Source organism: Panthera leo, chromosome C1, assembly GCF_018350215.1.
Source record: "Panthera leo isolate Ple1 chromosome C1, P.leo_Ple1_pat1.1, whole genome shotgun sequence".
Lineage (NCBI taxonomy): Eukaryota > Metazoa > Chordata > Mammalia > Carnivora > Felidae > Panthera > Panthera leo.
The window spans coordinates 146328309-146351009 of record NC_056686.1 but is presented as its reverse complement, the minus strand read 5'-3'; the positions used below and the strand labels follow the sequence as shown (position 1 = coordinate 146351009).

At 37.1% G+C, this 22701-nt stretch overlaps 1 protein-coding gene across 6 annotated transcripts in view; it reads left to right on the top strand.

The window, feature by feature from the left end:
• ACVR1C (activin A receptor type 1C) overlaps positions 1–21269 on the top strand; it is a 73477-nt gene extending 52208 nt beyond the window's left edge. For 5 of the 6 annotated variants that reach the window (XM_042948840.1, XM_042948842.1, XM_042948843.1 and 2 more), the window contains exons 3-9: positions 1495–1734; positions 6376–6606; positions 9434–9601; positions 10970–11126; positions 12875–12999; positions 15384–15514; positions 20874–21269. In XM_042948840.1, the coding sequence (XP_042804774.1) occupies positions 1495–1734; positions 6376–6606; positions 9434–9601; positions 10970–11126; positions 12875–12999; positions 15384–15514; positions 20874–20999 (1178 nt within the window). In that variant the 3' untranslated portion in view covers positions 21000–21269. Of the gene's footprint in view, positions 1–1494; positions 1735–6375; positions 6607–9433; positions 9602–10969; positions 11127–12874; positions 13000–14210; positions 14280–15383; positions 15515–20873 lie in introns of those variants that run through there. The other variant, XM_042948845.1, reaches the window with a different exon arrangement.
• The last annotated feature ends 1432 nt before the right edge of the window (positions 21270–22701 follow it).

Sequence of the window (22701 nt, the reverse complement as noted above, 5' to 3'; positions counted from 1 at the left end):
TCTTTAGTGAATGAAAAGAAAATGAACTATGTGCTCATTTCAGGTGTCAAAATAATTTCTTTGAAAAAATACAGGAAATATCTGTCATCATAGATTTTTTTAATGTATCACTATTTTCCCTAAATTAAAAAGATTTCTTAAATGCAAGATGAACTTTGGAAAAATTGGCTGTCTGTATTTTAACAGGAGAGTCACAAATTTGATTACACCCTTTATGTTACTTGGTTTCAATGATCATGTTTATTTTTCTAAAACTAAAAACCTTATCCTTTGCTTACTAAGAACAAACTAGTAGAACTTTTAGCGGTTCCACCATTTCAAGATCTATTCGTCGTCTCCAGTTGTCAACACTGTGGATAGAGTTGAGAACAAAGCAGGCAAAATTCTTTCCCTCACGAAGCATGCGTTCTTTGGAGGGAATTGAATAATAAATAAATACATATATGATGTGGCCAGGTGCCTGGGTGGCTCAATCGGTTAAGCATATATAATGTGCCAGGTGGTGATACAACCCAGGGATTAAAACAACAGCAAAAGGGTGGAGGATGAACCACGACCCAGAAGGAAGTCCTACTATTTCAGCTAAGGTTCAGCCAAGACCATCGCGCCTGGATGACTGCATCGGGCCCCTCCCTCTGTCTCTTGGCTTTTTTACTCCTGTGACCCTCTGCGGCCACGCAGAATGAACCTTAGATCCCGTAGTTCGCCTCCTCCAAGTCCTGCGACAGCTCCTACTTGGAATAGAATTCACAGCCCTTCGCTTAGCCTACCAGACCCCACAGGCTCTTTTGTCTTGGTTGCCTCGCTCTCTTCTGCCTTCCTCCCCGCTCACTGCCCTCCAGGCACGGGTTGTGCCTGAGCAGCCCGAATGGGCCTCATCTCGGGGTCTTGTACACTTGCTTTCACGTTGCCTGGCGCGCGGCTCGCGGAGACCCTCCGGGCGTTGCTCCCTGTCGCCTCCCAGAGCGGCCTCCAGGAGCACTCTGCCGCAAGGGGCATCGCCGCGTCACGCGCGTGCGCCTCTGCTTCATCACAGCACGCGTAAGGCCTCTTGTCGCACATCCATCTGTTCAGTGGGCGTGTGGGAACATAAGCAGCTCCAGAGGAAGGATTTGGCTGCCGCGCACCGCTGTATCTCCAGCACCTGGAACGGTGGCAAGAGCTATTGAAAGAGCTCGGTAATTATTTGGGGTATGAGTGAATGAACGTGCTCCAAGGATGGACCGCTGAGAAATGGGGAGAAGATAGTAGAAAAATGGCAAATGCCTTGGAGGATTGAAAAGGGCTCCCGTGTGCTGGTGCTTTCCACGATCCTAACTCTGGCTCCCATCTGGATCCCATCTGGGATCCCATCTGGATCCCATCTCGATCCTAACTCTGGTGTGCTGGGTAGCTCCACATCAACGATGCGAAATTTTGGTGATCCTGGTTACAATTTCTAGAGTATCTTAAATGGGTTGATTTATGGTCGTGTTCTTTCTTTTTTAACTGAAGCATCTCCAAATGCCCCAAAACTCGGACCCATGGAGCTGACCGTTGTTATTACTGTGCCAGTTTGCCTCCTGTCCATGGCAGCGGCGCTGATGATATGGGCGTGCCAAGGTCGCCAGTGCACAGACAGGAAGAAAAAGAGACAGAATGTGGAGGAACCCCTCTCTGAGTGCAATCTGGTAAATGCTGGAAAAACTCTAAAAGATCTGATATACGATGTGACGGCCTCTGGCTCTGGCTCTGGTATGTGCCCCCTGTCCATTTTGCAGTAAGAAAACTCACATTTAAAAATAAATCAAAACAATTTCTAACCTGTAGAAAAGGGCCCCAGTATTATGAATTGCATCATTTAGAGTGCTCAGCGTGGTACCTGGTAAGTTCTGGTATAGAAACCTGTTTTAGGATTTGATGAAGAGAAAAAAACGTCACAGCTGAAAGAGTTAAGTCTTCTCAGTTGCCTTGTCTGCCTTTAGGTGTTCCGAGTCTCACTTTTATATTCCTTCACAACTTATTTTTTGAAGCAAGAAAGAATTTCTCTTCTCCCCCCTGCCTCCGTTATGGTTGGTGATAATCATTGTGGCTCTCTTAGTAATGTTTCATGGGCACAAACGTTACTGTACTTAAGGAATTGGGTTCTGGGGGAAAGATGTTAGTTGTGCAAAGTGGTATTCTTAGAGTGCCCTTGCTCGTGGTTATGAAAGTCTTCGGAATCTGCAGCATCCCCTGGGATGTGTGTGTGAACAGAGAGCTGACCTGAAATCAAAATCAAGAATGTGTTCTAAAAACATAGAAACAGAGATGATAGGGAACAGCACAGCACTCCTCTGCTGGCTGTTGCCAAGGTGAGATGATAACTCTATTCCTCTTGAATGGAACTCCAGAACCCCTGGTGAAGCCATTCAAAATACGAGGCTATTTTATGGCCTAACTGAGCCTTTTTCATAGCACAAACCATATGAGGGCATTTTGGGTTTCTGGTGACAGAGCAGACTCCTCCGTAATAACAGACTCTCTAATCTGGCCTTTCCTCATGTGTACATCCAGGAATCCTGAGGGCATGTGGTACTGCAGACATGTGAACTGGGGTGAGCCGAGGTGGGTCACCTCAGAAGGCCCTGGATCCCCTCTTGCTTTGGAAGAATCATTAAGGATGATTCCCCCAAGCGGACTTTGAGAAACTCCCCAGCCCATGGCCTTTAGGAGCGTGGCACGATTAACAAGGGCAGACGACAGAGTGGCGGTAGCATCTGTATGAGCATCCGTATTTAACATGAAGCAGCTTTAGGCTCACCAGAGTCCAGAAAAGAGAGGCCTAATTATGTCATCCAGAGAGCGCACACAGTTTGTTGCTTCTGAGGGCAAGACTGCCTGCTCTCTCATTGAACAGGGTCTCAGTGTTTATGCCATCCCTGCATAAATTAGATAGCATGTTTTCAAAGGAGGAATATTGGAAAGAACTGTCTCCAAACTGCAAAGTTTATAGAACTAAAATCCAAATTAAATTCTTGCATAGAAAGCTGGCATTCTTCCTTTAAAAGTAAAACTGTCCAGAATTGGTACTCAGTCCTCCCTATTACATCCTGGGGACTATTGTTCCCTAATTTCCTGAGCACTGGTGCCATTCTAGGCACAAAGTATGAGCACAGAGAGCTCTGATTTGTACCCAGTTCCTTGAAACCTTATATAATATCTTTATAAGGTTCAAGTGATTAAATAACCTCCTATTTAATATCCCCCCCCAAAACTTCAGTTCAGTTGAAGATGTTAAATAGAAATGTGTATTTTAGAGCTACTCCTGGAATATATTTAAGATGACTAAGAACGTCCCTTTCAAATAAAATTAATGTTATAACTGGAGACTGGATATTTAGTTTAAGAAACTAATCATGAGTCAGGACATGAAGTAAAAAATTAAGATTTGTGGTGTTTTTGTGCATCGTTAAACCTAAATCTGGATTTATTAACTGTTGGGCTCTTGTCTCTATATTATTCTAAGATCTTTTTTTAAAGTTTATTCATTTTAGAGAGAGCAAGAGCGAGCAGGGGAGGGGCAGAGAGAGAGGGAGAGAGGGAGAATCCCAAGTAGGCTCCCCTCAGCTAGCACAGAGCCCGATGTGGAGCTTGAACTCGCGAACCGTGAGATCATGACCCGAGCTGAAATCAAGAGTCAGACGCTTAACCAACTGAGCCACCCAGGTGTCCCAGGATGTTCTAAGATCTTTCTTAAAAAGAAAGCTGTAAATATACCCAAGCAGGGATGATTTTTTTAAATGACCAGTTTGAAAGAGTTTTAGGCACTTTCTCTCCAAGTCAGATACATACATTTGGCAGTGAGCACTGGCTAAAAATGCCTTTGGTAATCAGAGAGAATGGGTCCAGCTGCAGCAATGCCTCCATCATGAAAACTCATTCACTGAGAGGAAATCAGGTGGTTCTGCTTCCCCTTTGCTTTTCTTAATTGGCCAGCAAATGTTAGGCAAAGGCAGTTTTGTTAGATGTTGAGAAACCAAAATCATGAAACTTATCCCTGACCGGGTCAGGGACACATTTCAAAGAGATAGAATACCTAAGAGGCAAGTGGACCGATGTTCTGTGGGACTGTTTCTGAGAACGGATTGTGTCTCAGGTGGCTTCTAAGAGTCTGGGCACATCGCTGCTTTCCTCTCCCCATATAACACTTCTGATGAGTAGTGGCATAACTGAAAGATACCTTTCCATCAGATAGGCAGCAGCTTCTACAAAGGCTGGTTTAAAAAAACAAAAGAAGAGTAAAATGAACCTGCATGGAGAAGCGGAGTCCATGTTTCTTCTAATGAAATTTCTAAGCGTATAAGCAGAACTAGATTGTTTGGAATGGTTGCCTTGAAAGATACCAAAGCAACTTTCACTGAGTTTTAGTGTCTCAGCTTAACTGCCGTGCTGAGTACCTTAGATGATGTTCTCTTACTTTGCCCATGGTCTGGGGCATTGGTCATGCACTTGATCAATTTGCGGTTTGAAAACACAGGCTTATCTAGCTCTGATGTGATGTTTTTGCGAGTGTGTGTGTGCAAGATGGGAGAGGGAGGAGAGAGTTTGAGATTGAAATTTGGCCTGCTAATTGTCAGTACAACTTTTATTGTGTGGCCAAGTAGTAAAATTGACTGTAGTCTACAGAAACAGCCTTTATAGTTTGCTGCTGGAAGTCTTCCCAGCAGGAGAGGGCTGGGAGTGGGGGTGGTATGCACTGAATGGTGAGAGCAAGAGTTTGGACTGAAGACCCGTGTTTTAGTTGTAGCTCTGCCTCCCACTATGGCCTAGTTCTGGGCAAGTCTTCGACTATTGTGGGGCCCCGATTTTCTCATCTCTAAAATGATAAAGTTGGACTAGACGATCTCAGAACTTGCTCACCGTGGGGCTCCGTGACTAATTGTTAAGACCCATAATAGCCACCTTATAGTCTGTGCTTGTTTAGCCACAGTGGGTGGTTCTCACGAGGATGAGAACATCTGAATAAACCGTGGCACATTTCAGGAGCAGAGGCCGAAGCCTGCAGAGCTCAGAGAGCTGTTGCAGTGAGAGGTTCCGAGCCATCCCACTACAATAATAATAACTAAACATGACTTTCCAGAGTACGCTTGTACTGTAACCTCTTTAACTATTTTCCTCTAATTATAATTGTAGTAAGTACCCATTGTGGAAATTAAGAAAATGTATGTTAGACGGAAGAATGTCACAATTCACCCCGATTCCACTAAATAGAAATAACCATCAGAGTATTTAATAGATTTCTTTTTTAGCCTTTTTCCGGTGCCTATTTTGAATAGCTAGGTACGCTCATTTAGATGGATAGAATTTACCGCACTATTTTCATTTAACGTTATCGCAGAAGTGTTTTCACATGTCATTAAGAAATACCTCATAAGCAGCATCATTATCACTTGCTCTCAGTAATCCGTTCTCAGAATATTAAGGCCTAGCCATTATTGATCACTTAACATACCAGATATTATGCTGGGTGCTTAACGTGATTATTGATTCTTGGATTACCCCTATGGAGTAATCCCTCCATAGCCCCTGTTTTTTAGATAAGGAAGTTGAAGCTCAGAGAAGTTCAATTACTTGCTGGTGGTTATGTTGCACAGCTGAAATTTGAACGCAGGTCTTTGTTATCTGTTCTCTTAATCTCTGTACAATGTTTAACAATTTTTCTATTATCTGATATTTTTCCTTCTATTTCCTATAAACAATAACATATTAAATATTTTGACATAAATATTTCTGCATTTTGCAGTTGAATCTTTAAGAAAGAATTCTAGGCATGGGGTTATTAGTTCAAAGAACCTGAACTTTTTACATACACTCAGAATATATTTTCTTTGAATTTTTTTTTTTTGTTCACAGAATATCCATTTGATATTTTCTATGACTATACCTCACTTTTAGTGTAACATGATTACCTCCCTTGATTATTGAATTTTATTCTTCACTTTGCAGTCTTACACAGAGAGTTCTTCTGCTTCCCCAGTTGTACTAGAAGCAATACATTTTATTTTAGAGGCTAACGGCATATTTTTTTAACCATTAAAACCTGACTGGTTTTGATGGGCAAATCGGGGAGATTTGCAGCAATTCTGAAAAATCAAGTATATGTAGCAGTAGTCTATGTTCAGGAAATTTTCATTTGTGAATATGAGAAGAGAAAATCATAGTAAGAGTTTGGAGTATTCCTTTGAGCAATGGTTTGACATTAAGGTTTGGTATATTGGTGCTAGTTTCTTTAAAATCAGTAAAATTATTAAAGCGTTTAAATGTTTCCCTATTTGTGTGAAAATAATGGCCATTATGATGGTTCTTTTCTGGCACTCCCTTGTTTTTAATCAGTTTCATCTTTTCTTTGGTTAGGTCTACCTCTGTTGGTTCAAAGAACAATCGCAAGGACGATCGTACTTCAGGAGATAGTAGGAAAAGGTAGATTTGGTGAGGTCTGGCATGGAAGATGGTGTGGGGAAGATGTGGCTGTAAAAATATTCTCCTCCAGAGATGAAAGATCTTGGTTTCGTGAGGCAGAAATTTACCAGACGGTTATGCTGAGACATGAGAACATACTTGGTTTCATAGCTGCTGACAACAAAGGTATATTCTTTTTTTTTTTAAATTTTTTTTTGATTTAATGTTTATTTATTTTGAGAGAGAGAGAGAGAGAAAGCACAAGAGGGGGAAGGGCAGAGAAAGAGGGAGACACAGAATCTGAAGCAGGCTCCAGGCTCTGAGTTGTCAGCACAGAGCTGACGTGGGGCTCAAACTCACAAGCTGTGAGATCATGACCTGAGCCGAAGTCGGATGTTCAACCGACTGAGCCACCCAGGCGCCCCCAGCAAAGGTATTTTCAATCTAATTGAGTTCAGCAAGTAAAAATGTTATGTCATCAGATCAAACTAAATAATGTCCTTGTTTTAATAAAATCTAGTCTAATTTCTTTATTGAGGATAGAAAATGCTTTTCCTCTTCTCCACAGATAAACATACAGATCCATACAATAAAGGCAGGGCAGACGAGTGATATGAAATCATGATGACGCCATAGCCAGGTTGATATTTAAAGTATTTGGTGACTGGTATGGCACAAGAATCGACCAGTCAGAATAGAAGATTCAACTGGAACAGAGTCCTGAGAGAACCCTGCAATGCTAGCTTTTATGCCTTATCTTCTGGTTCGTGGAGAAATCTGGAGGCACCTTGTCAGGGGTTGGGGTGGGAGGTGGGGGAGGTTGCTTTGGGTGTCTAGGGCAAAGGGATGGGATTGGAATTTTGAATAGCAGCTGTTAGCTGATGAGGACAGAAATATTTCAATATTTTAATAACTGGCACAGACATACCAATGAATGCTAGCTGAATATCCACCTTTACTAGGACGGTACCTCTCATCTGTATGAACAGGCTTCAACTCCAGAATTCCAATTTTCCGTGAACATTATCAGAATGGTAGCCAGCAAATCAATTCTAGTGAAATTTTCTATTAATGTACTTTGAGCATGATTTATATGTTGAGGCTTAACATCAACAACCCCAAACAGTATCATTTTTTGAGTTTTGAGGAGCAAGGCAGAACATCAGTGTCCTGGTATTTAAATCCGTATTTGGAAAATATGGTGTAAATCCCTGAGTAATCAGGGACTGGGTATAAAGTTTGTGAGTTACCTGTACTTTCTTCTTTTTGCATAGATTTTAGTCACCTAACTGTGCATTAGTTCCCTTAATAAAGGGAGACAAGGCACAAAGGGAAGCAAAAGTTGACCCACTCAATGTTTTTGATTTGAATCAGTAATATTCATGAAGAACTTTGGTGAGGTAGAGATTGTAACATCTATCTAAAAAACAGATGATCTACGGGTATCAGGAACTCACCATTACCTATGGAAATTAAAATCTATGGTTATTTCGATCTATTATAAGCTTTATTGTTATTAATTAGATGACATAAGAGAGGCCTGGAGTTATTGTACATTTTGGTAGCAATTGTGTTTGCTGATGGTTTGTGTTTTTTCATGTGGGTAGGTATAGACTGAGTAAAGCCAAGATGAGCTTTAAAAAGAAAGATGTTCTTTCCAAATTCTCAACTACATATACTTTGAAAATATATCCAGACTATCGAAAATGAGACATTTCTTAGTGAGCTAAGAACTTTTCCTTCCTAAGATTGAGTTGAAGCATACCTACTGATTAGATTAATTAGCATTGTTGTCAAAGCAGTAATGACTTTAGTTATATGGATCATCTTGATGGGTCTAATTTAATCATAATGTTTATTTGATTATAAAAAACAATAGGCCCAAAAGACATCATCCCTGATGGTCTCCTTCTTCAGTTTAACTGGTCTACCTGTCACTGGCTTACTAATCAGTGGCTTTGTGCATGCTTTCAAATGACCTCTAACATCGCTTTCATCCTCATTTCTAAATCTTTTGTGGTACTTACAGTTCCATTGGTTAGTCAACTCTCTGACAAAGACGTTAATGTGAGAGGACAAAGGTAGCCATTGGCGTTGAGCAGAGAGAGGGGTAGGAGTAGGGATTAGTTTTATTCATGGTCAGTTTATTACTGAGCTTTATCACGTTATGTTGATTTTTGTATTCCTAGGAAATTTTATCGCTACCTGGATTTGGAAATTAAATATTTGGATTAAGAGTTAGCTTTTGTAAATAAAGCATTTAATAGGAAAATTCTGGAGTAAATGTTTATTATGGCTTCCTTCTCTGAGCATCAGAACTGGTCAGGGCTTCCCAGGGCTGTTGTAGACTCCATTCCAAAAGCTAAAACTAACTCTAGGGACTCTAATACCTACAGAAGTTTTAAGCTAATTTCTGTTCTGCTAAAAATATTTCATAAGCTGGATTACCTTTTGGTTAGATGAAGTAAATTATTTGAAAATGTTTCATAACTGGCTCTTAATGTAAGCATTTGGGGAAAATCAACTTCATATTTTGAAAAGTGAACAACATGAACATTCTCAGAATTTTCGGGCTTTTATTATAGTGATAATACTTTGTGTACATTTGTTGCATTTCTGGTTTTTATTGGAAAAATCTTTCTTAAAAGCTCAGAGTGATTTATAGCACAACACTGAGCCTAAGAGCATCTGTCAGTAGTTTTTCCTATAATGTGGTGTTATCAATGTATAGAGAGAATAAGAAAGAACTTGTTCACTTATCATAATTACTCTCACAGCTTCCTATAGCTACAGTATGTATAACAGGTTTTATTATATCAACATCTTCAGGGATTCAGTGAGAAATTTTACTGAACTAACTTGGACTGTCAGTATCATCACTAAAGTAATTAACTTTCCTTTGTTAACAATACAGATTTATTTTCAATACTGACATTTGCCAAAAGCCTTTGGTTTCTTCCTTAACATAATACAGTGATTTTTAATGCAACAAAATGATTTTTTTTCCATTTAGATAATGGAACTTGGACTCAACTTTGGCTTGTCTCTGAATACCATGAACTGGGCTCTTTATATGACTATTTGAATAGAAACGTAGTAACAGTGGCTGGCATGATCAAACTGGCACTTTCCATAGCGAGTGGTCTGGCCCACTTACATATGGAGATTGTTGGTACACAAGGTACGTGTTTTCTTTCTAAGTTCTCTCTGCTTCAATATGAGGATGGAAACACCAAATTGTGTTTTAGTGCTTCCTTGTATTTTAATTTATTCCAATTATCAAATGTAAAGAAGCACTAAGGTACTTTATAAAACTGAGCGTATTATCATGATGCAGGCAACTCTCATCTATATACTCACCATTGTGTATATTAGCCATAATAATGTTTTTATACTGGTGGCTCCGGCTTTGCCATTTAGCACATACACCTGGGAGATCTTACTTGGGGGGGGGGGGGGCAAATGCTCTATATTCAGAGAATATTGATAGCTTAAATATTTACCTTTGATAACTAAAATAATGGGAGATGGTAATGTGATCTTGAAAAGATATTTACATATCATGTATTCAAAGGCCAAATAATATGCACTGTCCTTACTATTTATTGAGTTAATAGAGAATTGGCTCTAGAAAGTCATTAATCCGGATGGGGCAATAATTCTCTAATTTGGATTCATGGGCCCTTTAAACTCTTAAAAACTACTGAGGATCCCAAAAGTGTTTGTGTATTTGGGTTCTACCTGTTAACATTTACTATATTATGAACTAAAATTGAGAAATGTAAAAAATATTTATTAATTTACTGAATGCTAATTAACCGATTAAATGTGAAATACGTTTCAAAAATTTACATCTTTTAAAAAAATTGCATCCTTTTTTTGTAATACAAAAACCATATCTAGTGAAAATAATGGTTTTGTTTTACATTTTTGCAAATCTCCTTCTTGTCTGACTTAATGTCTGGATTCTCATGCATGTTCTTCATTCACTTGGTTCCGATATGTTGTTTTGGTTGAAGTATGTGAAGAAAAGGTAATATCACACAGATATGTATTCAGAAAAGAGACTCAAAGACTCCCAGGGATTTTAGGGTCACATTCGAGAACCGCTGGTGTAGGGTAGTAAAAGTTTGAAACATGTTTGTAAGAGAATATTTGCTATATTCTTACGTAGTTGTAGCGATGCCAATTCTTTCCCTGTTCATTCAACAAAAATTTATTAGTGGCCACCAAGTGCCAACAAGTGTTCTGAGCATCAGAGGCTTGCGGATGAGCAAGACACAGGCCTTTAGGCAGCTTACAGTCTAGTTGGGAAAGACAGATAGACACACATGGGAATGAACAATATAGCCAGTAATAAGGGTTCTGAAGAAGGCAAAACGAGGTACTCTGTGGAGACTGACTGGGGATGTGGGATGTGTGGTCAGGCAAGACTTGTCTTAGGAGGTGACATTTGAGCCAGGTCTTCAACGTGATTCCCTTTGGAGAGAGTCAATCTTTAGTAACAACAACAAAAAAAAGGAGTATTTTTTTTCTTAATGCTTCATAGGTAAACCTGCGATTGCTCATCGAGATATAAAATCAAAGAATATCTTAGTGAAAAAGTGTGAAACGTGTGCCATAGCGGACTTAGGGTTGGCTGTGAAGCATGATTCAGTACTGAACACTATTGACATACCTCAGAATCCTAAAGTAGGAACCAAAAGGTAAGATAACCAGCTTTGGTAGCACCCTGAGACATGTGACTGCCTCCCAAACGTGAAGTCATGGGATGTGTGTGTGCGTTTTGGTTTTTTTGGTGGTGAGTGGTCTGAATGGAAAATCATTAGGCCCAAGAAAGCAAGAAGTCTTCTGTGGGTCATTGAGAAGTCAGTGGCATAATGATTATAAAGCAGGGACAGTTGGCATTTTAGTTGTATAGACAGTAGTCATTTGGGTAAGGAATCCAGTAGTTAGGGATGGTGGAAGAGATGGTGATACATTATTTTTCATGTGCCACTTTCTGAGAATACATTTTCCTAGGGATAGGAGGAAAAACATGTCATCAGTATATAGCTCCTCCAAAGCCTTTATACTTATAAATGCACTGAAACTCAGGGCTAGATCTATTTTTTCAGGTTCTAAACAAGAGATGTAGAATCAGTATATTGAGCAAGGTAAGTGAGGGACTCTAAATAAATACATACATGTGCTATTGTACTCCCTTAGTATTTAAGGACGTGTAACAGTTTTTGTATTTACCTGTAATTGTACTTATCCTTAAGTCTCCCAAACTGATGTATATTAAAATAATAGGGGTTTGGGCATATTTCCCACGTTCAGGGAACAGAATCTCTGAAGGTTCAGAACAAGAACGAGATAAACAGAACATACTGCATACGTATTACGACAGGCCCGTTGGGAGTGAGATTTCTGATGTTTTCTTGTTCTGGCCAGCCTGTAGCCAGCATACTTCCATTTCCTTTTATTTGAACATCAGCCTCATGCTCCTTTGGTATAATTCCTGGGTTCTTGACCTTGAAATCAGAAACGACCAAAACATTTTCCTGGAGTTGTTAAAGGATCTTGCGAGTAGGGAATTTCTGGTTCAGTTGGCTTCCAAGCCAGATTAGAGATTCCAAGCCCATCACTCTGAGCTCTTCTCTTGGTTCCCTAGAATTTAATGAGGCCCCAGGAACACTTCAGGGCAGTTTGTTCAAACCAGGCGGCCCTATGGGACCTTTCTTCTTTTCCCTCTGAAAAGCAAACTTCAGCTTGCCCATATGACAGTCTCCACATTAGGGACCCCCAGGGAAGCCTTGGATGCTGGATTCCTTAAGAGGATCTAAAACTTTTAAGAGTTTGGGAGAGTACTGCACCCTGATCTTAATATTTTGGGAAATCATCAAAATCTCCCTAGGACAGCTAGACTCAGTCAGGTCCCGTGGCCTGTAGATATCTTTTGTTTAGTTTTATTCAAACAAGGTTGTAATTTTCTTGTAGCCAATGTATATTGTGTATATATTTTTTGAAACCAGTATAAAATGAAATTGTTCATTCTTAGAAGGTGTTTAGGGTATGCTGCTGAGCACTGCGTTATTGTCCTGCGCCCACCATGAATAAGAGATGCTTCTTGCCCTCAAGGAGCTTTACATGGCAACATTTGTTGGTGGGAGTTGAGTTCCCTCTTTCCTCTTGAGTGCTTTGTTTACTGAATTTCCCTCTAGCTTTTTTTTCCAAGTCATTTGGCTCCTGGCACTTGTGCTTTGACACTGAATAGGATGACCTCTGGTTTTATTTAAAATTTTTTTTAATTATGGTTCATTCAATAACTGTATTATTTAAATTTAGATCTACTTTTAAAAATGATGTAAGCTATCCTAATTTATATTTTGTGACAGGATTTATTAAGATTGTATTTTACTGGATTGCTGTAAAGTCATACACAGAATCTGAAATGTGCATGTTTTTCAAGGTATATGGCTCCTGAAATGCTTGATGATACTATGAATGTGAATATCTTCGAGTCCTTCAAACGAGCTGACATCTATTCTGTTGGTCTGGTTTATTGGGAAATAGCCCGAAGGTGTTCAGTTGGAGGTAAGATGTTGGGGATAATTTTGTATCTATCTTTCCTTGATGCTTTGAATATAAGATATGATTTTGTATGTATTATTTTCTAAGCACAATATTGAATCATTTTTTAAAATTTAAGAGACTACCTTTTAGGGATAGCTTTCCATTGGCAAAAGTGGAGCATCCTACGTATAATGCTGATTTTATATTGTGATTACGGCTTAGGTGGGAGTGACATTTCTCCTGATAATTCTGATTTTCTTAATGATATTTTGCACAGCACTTGAAAATTTTCTTCAGTTTGTATGCAGTTAGCTGTATCCCTACTTAAAATTTTTTTTTCTTAGTGTTTATTTATTTTTGAGACAGAGACAGAGCGTGAGCAGGGCAAGGGCAGAGAGAGGGAGACACAGAATCTGAAACAGAATCCAGGCTCTGAGCTGTCAGCACAGAGCCTGACCCGGGGCTCGAACCCACGAACTGTGAGATCATGACCTGAGCTGAAGTCAGACACTTAACCGACTGAGCCACCCAGGCACCTGCTATATCCCTACTTTATACCAGAAATTAAACCCAAAGATGTTAAATGACTTAACAAGAGCCATAGGAGTTGAAGACTTCTAGCTTTCAGGCTTTTCCTGTTTTGTTTTGTTTTTCCCCCTGTGATAATGCATGTGGAAGAGAGAAAGCGATGGTGGGCAGAGGTGAGCATAGACTAACTTCCTGACTCAATGCTCCTAGCAGTTCAGAGATTAATAATGAGAGGAAGAGAGTTTGAAAGGATGAAACCCTACAAATGCAGTCTGAGGGAGTTGTGGCCTCAGTGGAGAAAAGTTAACTACTGTTAGAAAATGGATTAGAGTTTTCACTTTCAAGGGAGAAAGACTTAAAACTAAGCTGTGGTTTAGCAAATTCCTGAATGTCTGACTTTAGGCAAGTTACTTGGTCTCACTTTCCTCATCTGTAAAATGAATCATAAAACTGACCCCTTGGGCTTTGAGGATCTAACAAATTGGTTTAATTAATTAATTAATTAGTATAGAGCATGCTTATAGTAAACATTCAATAAAACAACTGTCATTATCAAACCAACTTCAGTTTTTATATTTCACATTGATGTCATTTTGCATTACGCTAATCTCATTTTTTTCAAATGAGTAAAAAAATTTTTTAAGCTTCCAAGGTTAAAATTATACTTGAATGAGAAAACATAATTTTCCCCCTTTTATTCACAGATGAAATAGTACACCATTCAGGAAGATGAAGCTATTTATAGAAGCAATAAAATTACAATAGGATTTTGGAGCCTGGGATTGAGTTCCAGATCTGCCACTTACTAGCTCTATGACCTTTACCAAACTTATGACTCTTTGTGCCTCAATTTCCTCCTTCTATAGAGTAGGGATAATATGGTTCCTCTTTTAGTCTGTGGATTTGAGAAATAATCAGTTAAAACGTGTAAAGGGCTTAGGACAGTGTGTGGTAAAAAGCATGACTCAAACATGTTTGTAACAATTTTTTTTAATTCATATTAATAATTGTCTAGATGTGCTTTTAGGTCATTGTCTTTAAATTTTCTTCAACTATTGAAATAGTAATTTGTTAGGGCACATCTTAAATATTTTACATTAAAAGTACTATAGTTAAAACAATTTTATAAGGAAATTCTCAATTTCAAGTAATATTCTGATAATTTAGATCAGGTCTTTGTATTTGAGACTCTTTTAATATGAACCTTCATGTTGAACTGTCCATATTTAGTACCTTTGCTGCTTCTTTGGCACATTCTTAGGTATGGTACTTCTATAATCCAAATGTAAGAAACACAGCATTTAAAAGATTGCCCATCAATTTTCAAAAAGAGTAAGCTATTCTGTTTTGAAAAGGTTATTTCATGGAAAAACATACTTCATTCCCAGAGCAATGAGGCCACACTATAAGTTTTTCAATTAGGCATTACTTTTGAATTGCACAATGGTATTTTATATAAATCAGAATTTACATAATCTTTATAATTATGTAAAATATTTTATATATTTACATTTATATCATTGTTAAAATCCTGTAAATGTGATGTATTTCTATAAAATCATACATAATATACAATATGTAATTGTCAAAATTATATACTTCATAAAATAAATGTTTGTTTTATATAAGATATATGTAATTATCAAAATTATATATATTTTCATAATATAAATTTTATAAACTTACATAATAATTATTCAGCTGAGCGCTTAATACCTGTATCTTTGGTTTCATAGTGACACAAAATTTTATTAAACCTGACTTTCCAGTTTCCCAGGGTGCCCCTTGTACCTAGAAGACATAATTGGTTGTCTTTGGAAATAAGCATCTTTGTTTATTATTCACACTAGGAAATTTATCATGCAAATTTCTTATAGGAATTGTTGAGGAGTACCAGTTGCCTTATTATGACATGGTGCCTTCAGATCCATCAATAGAGGAAATGAGGAAGGTTGTTTGTGACCAGAAGTTTCGACCAAATATCCCCAACCAGTGGCAAAGCTGTGAAGTAAGGCTGTGTTCTTATATATGTTTTACCTATTGTAATTCTGAGGTAAGTTACCAGGGGAGGTTTTTGGAGACCACATAGTTCTTCTCTCTTAATCTAGGCATCCAATTCTTTCCACGTATGTAAGTGTATGTCCTTGCATCAGTCCTCAGAAGGATTTTAGTCCTTTTAGCTATATGTATACAGAATGCTAAGTTAAGTGGCAGTAACAGGCCCTGGTATCCCAATGACTTGACACAACAAGACTTGATTTCTTGCTGTGTAAAGTCCCCAACAGGTCAGGCAGCTGTGCTCCCTGTGCTGATTCAGTAATGCAGGTAACTTTGATCTTGGGATGCTGCTGTCTCAACGCATAGTTTCCAAGTGTCTAGGTCAGGCAAAGAGAGGAGCTGGACGGTCACACGTGGCTCTCTAATGCTCTGGCTTCAGGTGAGTCACATCATTTCCACTCATGGTTCATAGACCAGAGTCAGTCACACAGTCCCATCTGACTGCAAAGAGGCTGGTAACTGTAGGGACACAGACATGTTTGGTAGTCTATGTCCATGCCAGAGTATTACAATTTCAATCATCCTTGGAGTCACTAAATTATTTCTAACCCCTAACTTGCTGAAGTTTGAGCTTATTTTCTTTCATCAGAAAAGCCTCCTCACGGCCAAGACCTTTGTTATCTCCTCATGCCCAACGGCACAGACAGTGACCACCATGCAATATACACACAATAAATGGTCATTGCAGTGCTAGTTTGGCCCTATGTGAGGGAAGAGACTTTTCTAGTTTGCACACAGAGAAAGAAGGGAAGGTGAGGCAAAGAGTACAGACCATCTAACTAATTCCAGAACTGTTTTAATGCTTTAATCTCTCCCAACCCCCTTATATATTCTACCATATTAAATTGTAATATGTGAGGTCTTTTGAAAGTGACATTTTTAGTTTGGCTTTATCCTAAGGGTTATTTTATACAGTAGGTTTTTTTCCTCATTTCCCCCCTCCTTCATGTTTTATTCAATTCTTTTTCCACTTAAGGAAAGATTTATGTCTTGATATTTCTATTTCGTATAGGTATCTTATCCACTAATTATTTTAGAAGAAGAATTTGAGACATTTACAACCAAACTGAAATTAAGTGCGTTTTTTTCTAAAATTAATAATTTCATGTATATGGAAGAGTATATAACATATATGTAAAGTATAAGTATAATAATAAAATGAGAAGCAGTGAATTCACTACCAACTTTAAAACATAGAACATTCAAAGATTCCTTACCCCTCTGAGAGATTACTGTTATGATGATTTATTATTGCCTTGCTTTTTTGTAGGAGAAAAAATATATATGTTATATATGTTTTATGTATATATATATACATATATATATACACACACACACATACATACATACACTAAAAATGTATTGTTTACTTTTGTGTAATTATGAAACATATTATTGAAACTTACTATAGATACTCTTCTTAATTTCTTTTCACTTTCCCTTATAGATGTGTATAGCATAATCTGTTCATTTTCATATCTGTGCAGTAGTTCATTATATTGCTAGAGTAAAATTTCTTTTTCTGCTCTTTGTCTTATGTGTGAGTTTAATATTTTTAAACAACATGTGTTGTGGAAAAATTTCTTAGAGTATAAAAATGTAGATTCTTTTGGGGTATCCATATAGATGATCATGTCTCCAAATAATGAGAGTTCTGGCACCAATCCTCAAGCCTTTTCTTTCTTATTGCAGTTTCTAGGACTTCAATATAATGTTGCCTGAAAGTATTGATACTGGATATCTTTGATTTACTCCTTAAAGTTTATGTATTTCACCTTTGAGTATGATACTTGCTGTAGGTTTTGTTTCTCATAACTTTAATCAGGTTAAATAAAAGCTGACTTTGTTTTCATAAAAACTTTCTTCCTCTGTATGAGGTGATGATATGGCCTTTCTCCTTTGTCTCTAAATGTGATAAATTGCATTTGTAGATTTTCCACTGTTAAACCAACCATGCATTCCTAGAAAAGATCTAACATAGTTTTAATGCAAACAATTTTGTACATTGCTGATACAAGCGATTTTTGTCCATTTGTGTCCAGTATTTAGTTTTCTTATTTTGTATTAATCTCATGAGATACTAATGTGATTTTATACCATTATTGTGTGTTGAGACTTAATATGTTTATCATTTTCTTTATTCAACATTACTTTTTGCCTCTCAGAGCTTCCTTCTAAGATCATTTTCTGATTTCCTGATGTGCATTCTTTAAATTGGTTTTTTAGGAAGACCTAGTGGTTGGAAGTTCTTTCAGTGTTTGGGTATCTGAAAATTTATTTTGTTCTTAATCATAAACAAAGTTAGGTTCATAGTTATTTTCTCTAAATAAAGTTGTTATTTCACTGTCTTCTGGCTTTCATTATCACTTTTGAGAAGTCAACTGAGTTTTGTTTTGTTTTGTTTTGTTTTGTTTTTTTTTAGTTCATTTATCTTTTCTTTCAGACTACCTTAAGAACTTCTCTGTCTCTAGTATTCTGCAGTTTCTCTATGATGTATTTGGTATAGATGTCCCTTGATTAATCTTTCTTGTAATTTTTGGACTTTCTAATTCCAAGAATTTGTGATGTTCTTCAGTTCTGGAAAATTCTGCACCATTATTTCTTCAAATAGCTCCTCCTCTCATTGTCTCTCTTGCCCGTTTTTAGAGAACTCATTGGATGCATGTTAGACCTTTCAGTTTTTTGCGTGTCTTCTATTCTCTCCTGTTTTCCATATTTGTATCTTTATGTAGCATCTCATATTTATCTTCCAGTTCACTAATTTGGCCCTCAAATGTGTCTAACCTGCCATTTATCTCATCCATTTAGTTTTTTTTTAAATAAAAAAATATTAATAAAAAATATTAATGATAATATTAAATAGTATTAAAATTATTCATCTTTCAGATCAAGAAGTTTTTTTTTTTCAGTCAGAAAAAGGTAGTGAGTTTATTAGGTTTTTTGTTTGTTTTTTTACTGAAGTATAGTTGAGACACATTATATTAGTTTTAGGTATACAACATCAACAACTCAATACATCATGCTGTGCTCACCACAAGTGTAGTAGTTACCATCTGTCAGTGTACGATGCTATTACACCACCATTAATTATATTCTCTATGCTATGTCTTTCATCCCTGTGATTTATACATTTCGTAACTGAAAGCCTGTACCTCCCACTCCCCTTCATCTATTTTGTCCATTCCTCCCACTGCCTCCCTACTGATAGCCATCAATTTATTCTCTGTTTATATGGGTCTGATTCTGCTTTTTGTTCATTTATTTATTCACTTGTCTTTTAGGTTCCACATACAAGTGAAATCATGTGATATTTGTCTTTCTCTGTCTGATTTATTTTACTTAGCATTATACCTTCTAGGTCCATCCATTGGACCTAGAAGATGTTGCAGATGTTGTTGCAGATGGCAAGATCTCGTCCTTTTTCATGACCAAGTAATATTCCACCATAGATTTATATATATATAGATAGATAGAGAAGATACATTTCTATTTATATATAGATATAGATGTAAATATAGATACATTTAATTTATCCATTCATCTATCAATGGACACTTGGCTACTTCTGTATGTTGGCTATTCTAAATAATGCAGCAATAAACATAGAAGTGCATGTATCTTCTTAAGTTAGCATTGCTGTTTTTTTAAAGGGGGGGGGGGTGGGTAAATACCCAATAGTGGAATTACTGGATCATACACTATTTACATTTTCATGTTTTTAAGGAACCTCCATACTGCTTTCCACAGTGGCTGCACCAGTTTGTATTCCACCAGTAGTGCACAAGGGTTTCTTTTCCTCCACATCCTCATGAACACTTGTTATTCTTATCTCTTTGATTCTAGCCATTCTGACAGGTATGAGGTGATATCTCATTGTGGTTTTGATTTGCATTTCCCTGATGCGTAGTGATGTTGAACATCTTTTCATGTGTCTGTAGGCCATCTGTGTATCTTCTGTGGAAAAATGTCTATTCAGGTCCCTTGCCCACTTTTTAATCAGATTATTTGTATTTTTTGTGTGTTGAGTAGTATAAATTATATATGTTGGATATTTACTCCTTACCAGATATATACTTTGTGAATATCTTCTCTCATTCTGTAGGTTGCCCTTTCATTTTGTTGATGATTTCCTTCTCTGTGAAGAAGCTTTTAACTTTGTTGTAGTCCCAATATTTTATTTTTGCTTTGGTTTTCTTTGAAGAGTTATGTCACAATGTTTTATTGGTACTTTTTCTTTTTTAAAAAATGATCTTTTTAACTTATATTTTGAATTTTCTCTTTGCTTTTTAAAAATTTATTTTTTATATATTTATTTTATATTTTATATCATTTAATTCTAGCATCTAATGTTTTGATGGGTCTGATTTTACTGTTTGTTGTTTCACTTGATCCTTGTTTATGGTACTTTCTTCATACTTGTGCTTGAATTTTTGTCATGATCTTAGGCTTGTTGCTTAAAATGCTTAACATTTTAAGGCCTGAGCTTGACTTTTTTTCCTTACCAAGAGTCAAGATTTAGGTAACTTGCAAAATTTAGATAATTTATAAAATTTTTAGATAATCTAAATAAATTTAGATAATTTACAAAATTCCTTGTCAGACTGATTCATCCTTATATTCAGGACTTGGCAAACATCTTGACTTGACACCTTCTGTGTACTTTGGGCTGTGTTTCCTAACTTTCACATGTTGTTCGTCAATTCTGAAAGTCTAGACTATGAGATCCGCAGATGTCGCCAGAGTGGCCACTTGATTCAGTGATTTCTTGCATCTCTCTGGGTTCATCTTTTCTCATTATTTTCCTTTCTGAGTATTTATTTATTTACCAGTTCACTGTACAGGTTTTATTTTTTAACTGAGAATTTTTGATATTTATACTTAGATCATTATTTTAAGATGGCATAATTTACATACGCTAAAATGCACAAATCTTAATATACAGCTTGATGAATTTAGAAAAAAGTATACACATATGTACCTACCATTCAGACCAATGGATGGGGAATTTGCTACTCATCCCATATCCCTTTTTTGGCTTTCATGGCCTTTCTCAGATTTTAAAAACTGGCCACTTTTCCATATTCCCAGAAATCAATGGATTGCACTTTCAACGAAAAGTTAGTTTCTCTAATGTTAATGTGTGTGTTTTGACTGGATTTTTAAGGAGGTTGCGTCCTTATCTTTTCATATTGTTTTAAGTTTACGATTTTCTTCAGAGCTTAGCATCAGTTCCTGGGTTTGTGGTTATACTTCTCTTGTACTGTGTTTATGTGATGGGCTAACATGTTTGATATTTTTCTCTTTTAAAGGCACTCCGAGTCATGGGGAGAATAATGCGTGAGTGTTGGTATGCCAATGGGGCAGCCCGCCTGACCGCCCTTCGTATTAAGAAGACTATTTCTCAACTTTGTGTGAGAGAAGACTGCAAAGCCTAATGATGATAATTGTGTTAAAAAGAAGTCTCTCACAGCTTTTCTTTTCTCATTTTCCCTCTTTATGTGAATGTTGTTGCCTTTTTTTGTTGTTGTTCTACCTCAAAGATAATGCAGGACAGTATTTAAGAGCCCAAAGGCAGCATGAAAAATAACTCTAAAGTCAAGCATGGGCAGGAGTCGACTTCATCCCATCTCTGTGTTGTCTTTAATTTTATTTTGAAAAGCAACACATCGATTCATCTTTTTTGTTTAATAAGATATGACAAAAATGTAAAATAAGCTATATAAAAATAATACAAGCCATTAAGGTTTTATTTTACTTGAATCAAGAGCACATGAATGAAGAAAAAGAAATGTAAAAGCATTTTTTTTTCCTGAGACGAAAACAGTTTCATTAAAAATGTGAACTAGAGCACATTATATCTCAGCAGAACTCTAGATGATATAATCTGTGGTTTTCGCTTTTTTTTAATTAAGAAGGATCTTTTAAAAAAGTAAATATTGCTCTGAACTTCAGTGTCTAAAACATGTAAAAGGGGAGCCGCTCGGTTAGAAGGTGAAAGTGAGGTCAGAAGTAGCCACTTCCTTGGCCTTGTCTCTTCCCAGTGCCCTGCTCTCCATAAGCCTCTACCACAGCAGCCCCACAACAGTGTGAAAGCCACTAAAATTTTTACTTCCTCTCATTTCCAAATGAGACATCTGACAGCTTGAGACACTGAGAAATCCCAAAAGTCACATAGCTAGTGGTGGCACTGGACCTTGGTCCAAATCTTGTGATAATCTGTAGACTTAGCCAACTTCCTCCTTTCCCTTAAAATCCGTGTAGTTCTTTTCTCCCTATGCAGAAACAACATCTTTCATAGTGGTATTCGTGGTCTAGTCAAACAGAAGACAAATCGGGTCATTTTGCACAATCATAATGGACCTGCATGAACTCTGACAATACTCATTGGCATTTTCCTCATGGAAATTTCATAGTCCACCTGTTTGTTAGATAAAGATTAATGTTTTCTGCGTACTTCCAGAGATTAATCGGGCATATAGATCCATTGTTAGAAGATGTCTTTCAGATTTATTTCAGAGGTCCCTACTACTTTTGTACATACACACTTAGAACAGAGGGAAGACAAAAGCAGGAGATGTTTTGAGAAAAATTAAGAAAATTCTTCAGTAACTATAAATAGATATTTCCCTACTCTTTCAAAATGAGCAAGTAGATGCAGAAGAAGCCTCATGATACTTTTGGCTTTATTTTACTTCCTGTGGAGACAGAAGTGATGAATTCTGAATAATACATGAAACATTGAGTATTTCCTTCAAATCTGTAATTCTGCTTTGGTAAAGGAGATTTAACATGGTATCTTTTGTTGTCCTAAAACACTGCTTCCTAAACTCTGTTCCTTAGAACACGCTTCTGTTGAGATGTTCCAAGGCCAAAACCGTTCTTTGATAGATTCTTAGAAAGTGATACTGCACATTAGTATATCATGTGCTTTGAGGAATATAGCCATTAAGAGATGTTACTTGAATTTCTTTGAATTAGATTTCCCAAATTATTTGACCTTGGAACCCTTTTTATTAAGAACAGGGCAGACCTTTTTACTGTCCCACATTTTAGTGTTCTACAAAGCATAACTTGGGTAAGTGTTCTAAAGGATATATCTATGTATTTTCATGTAGAGCACAATCTATTGGTTATAAT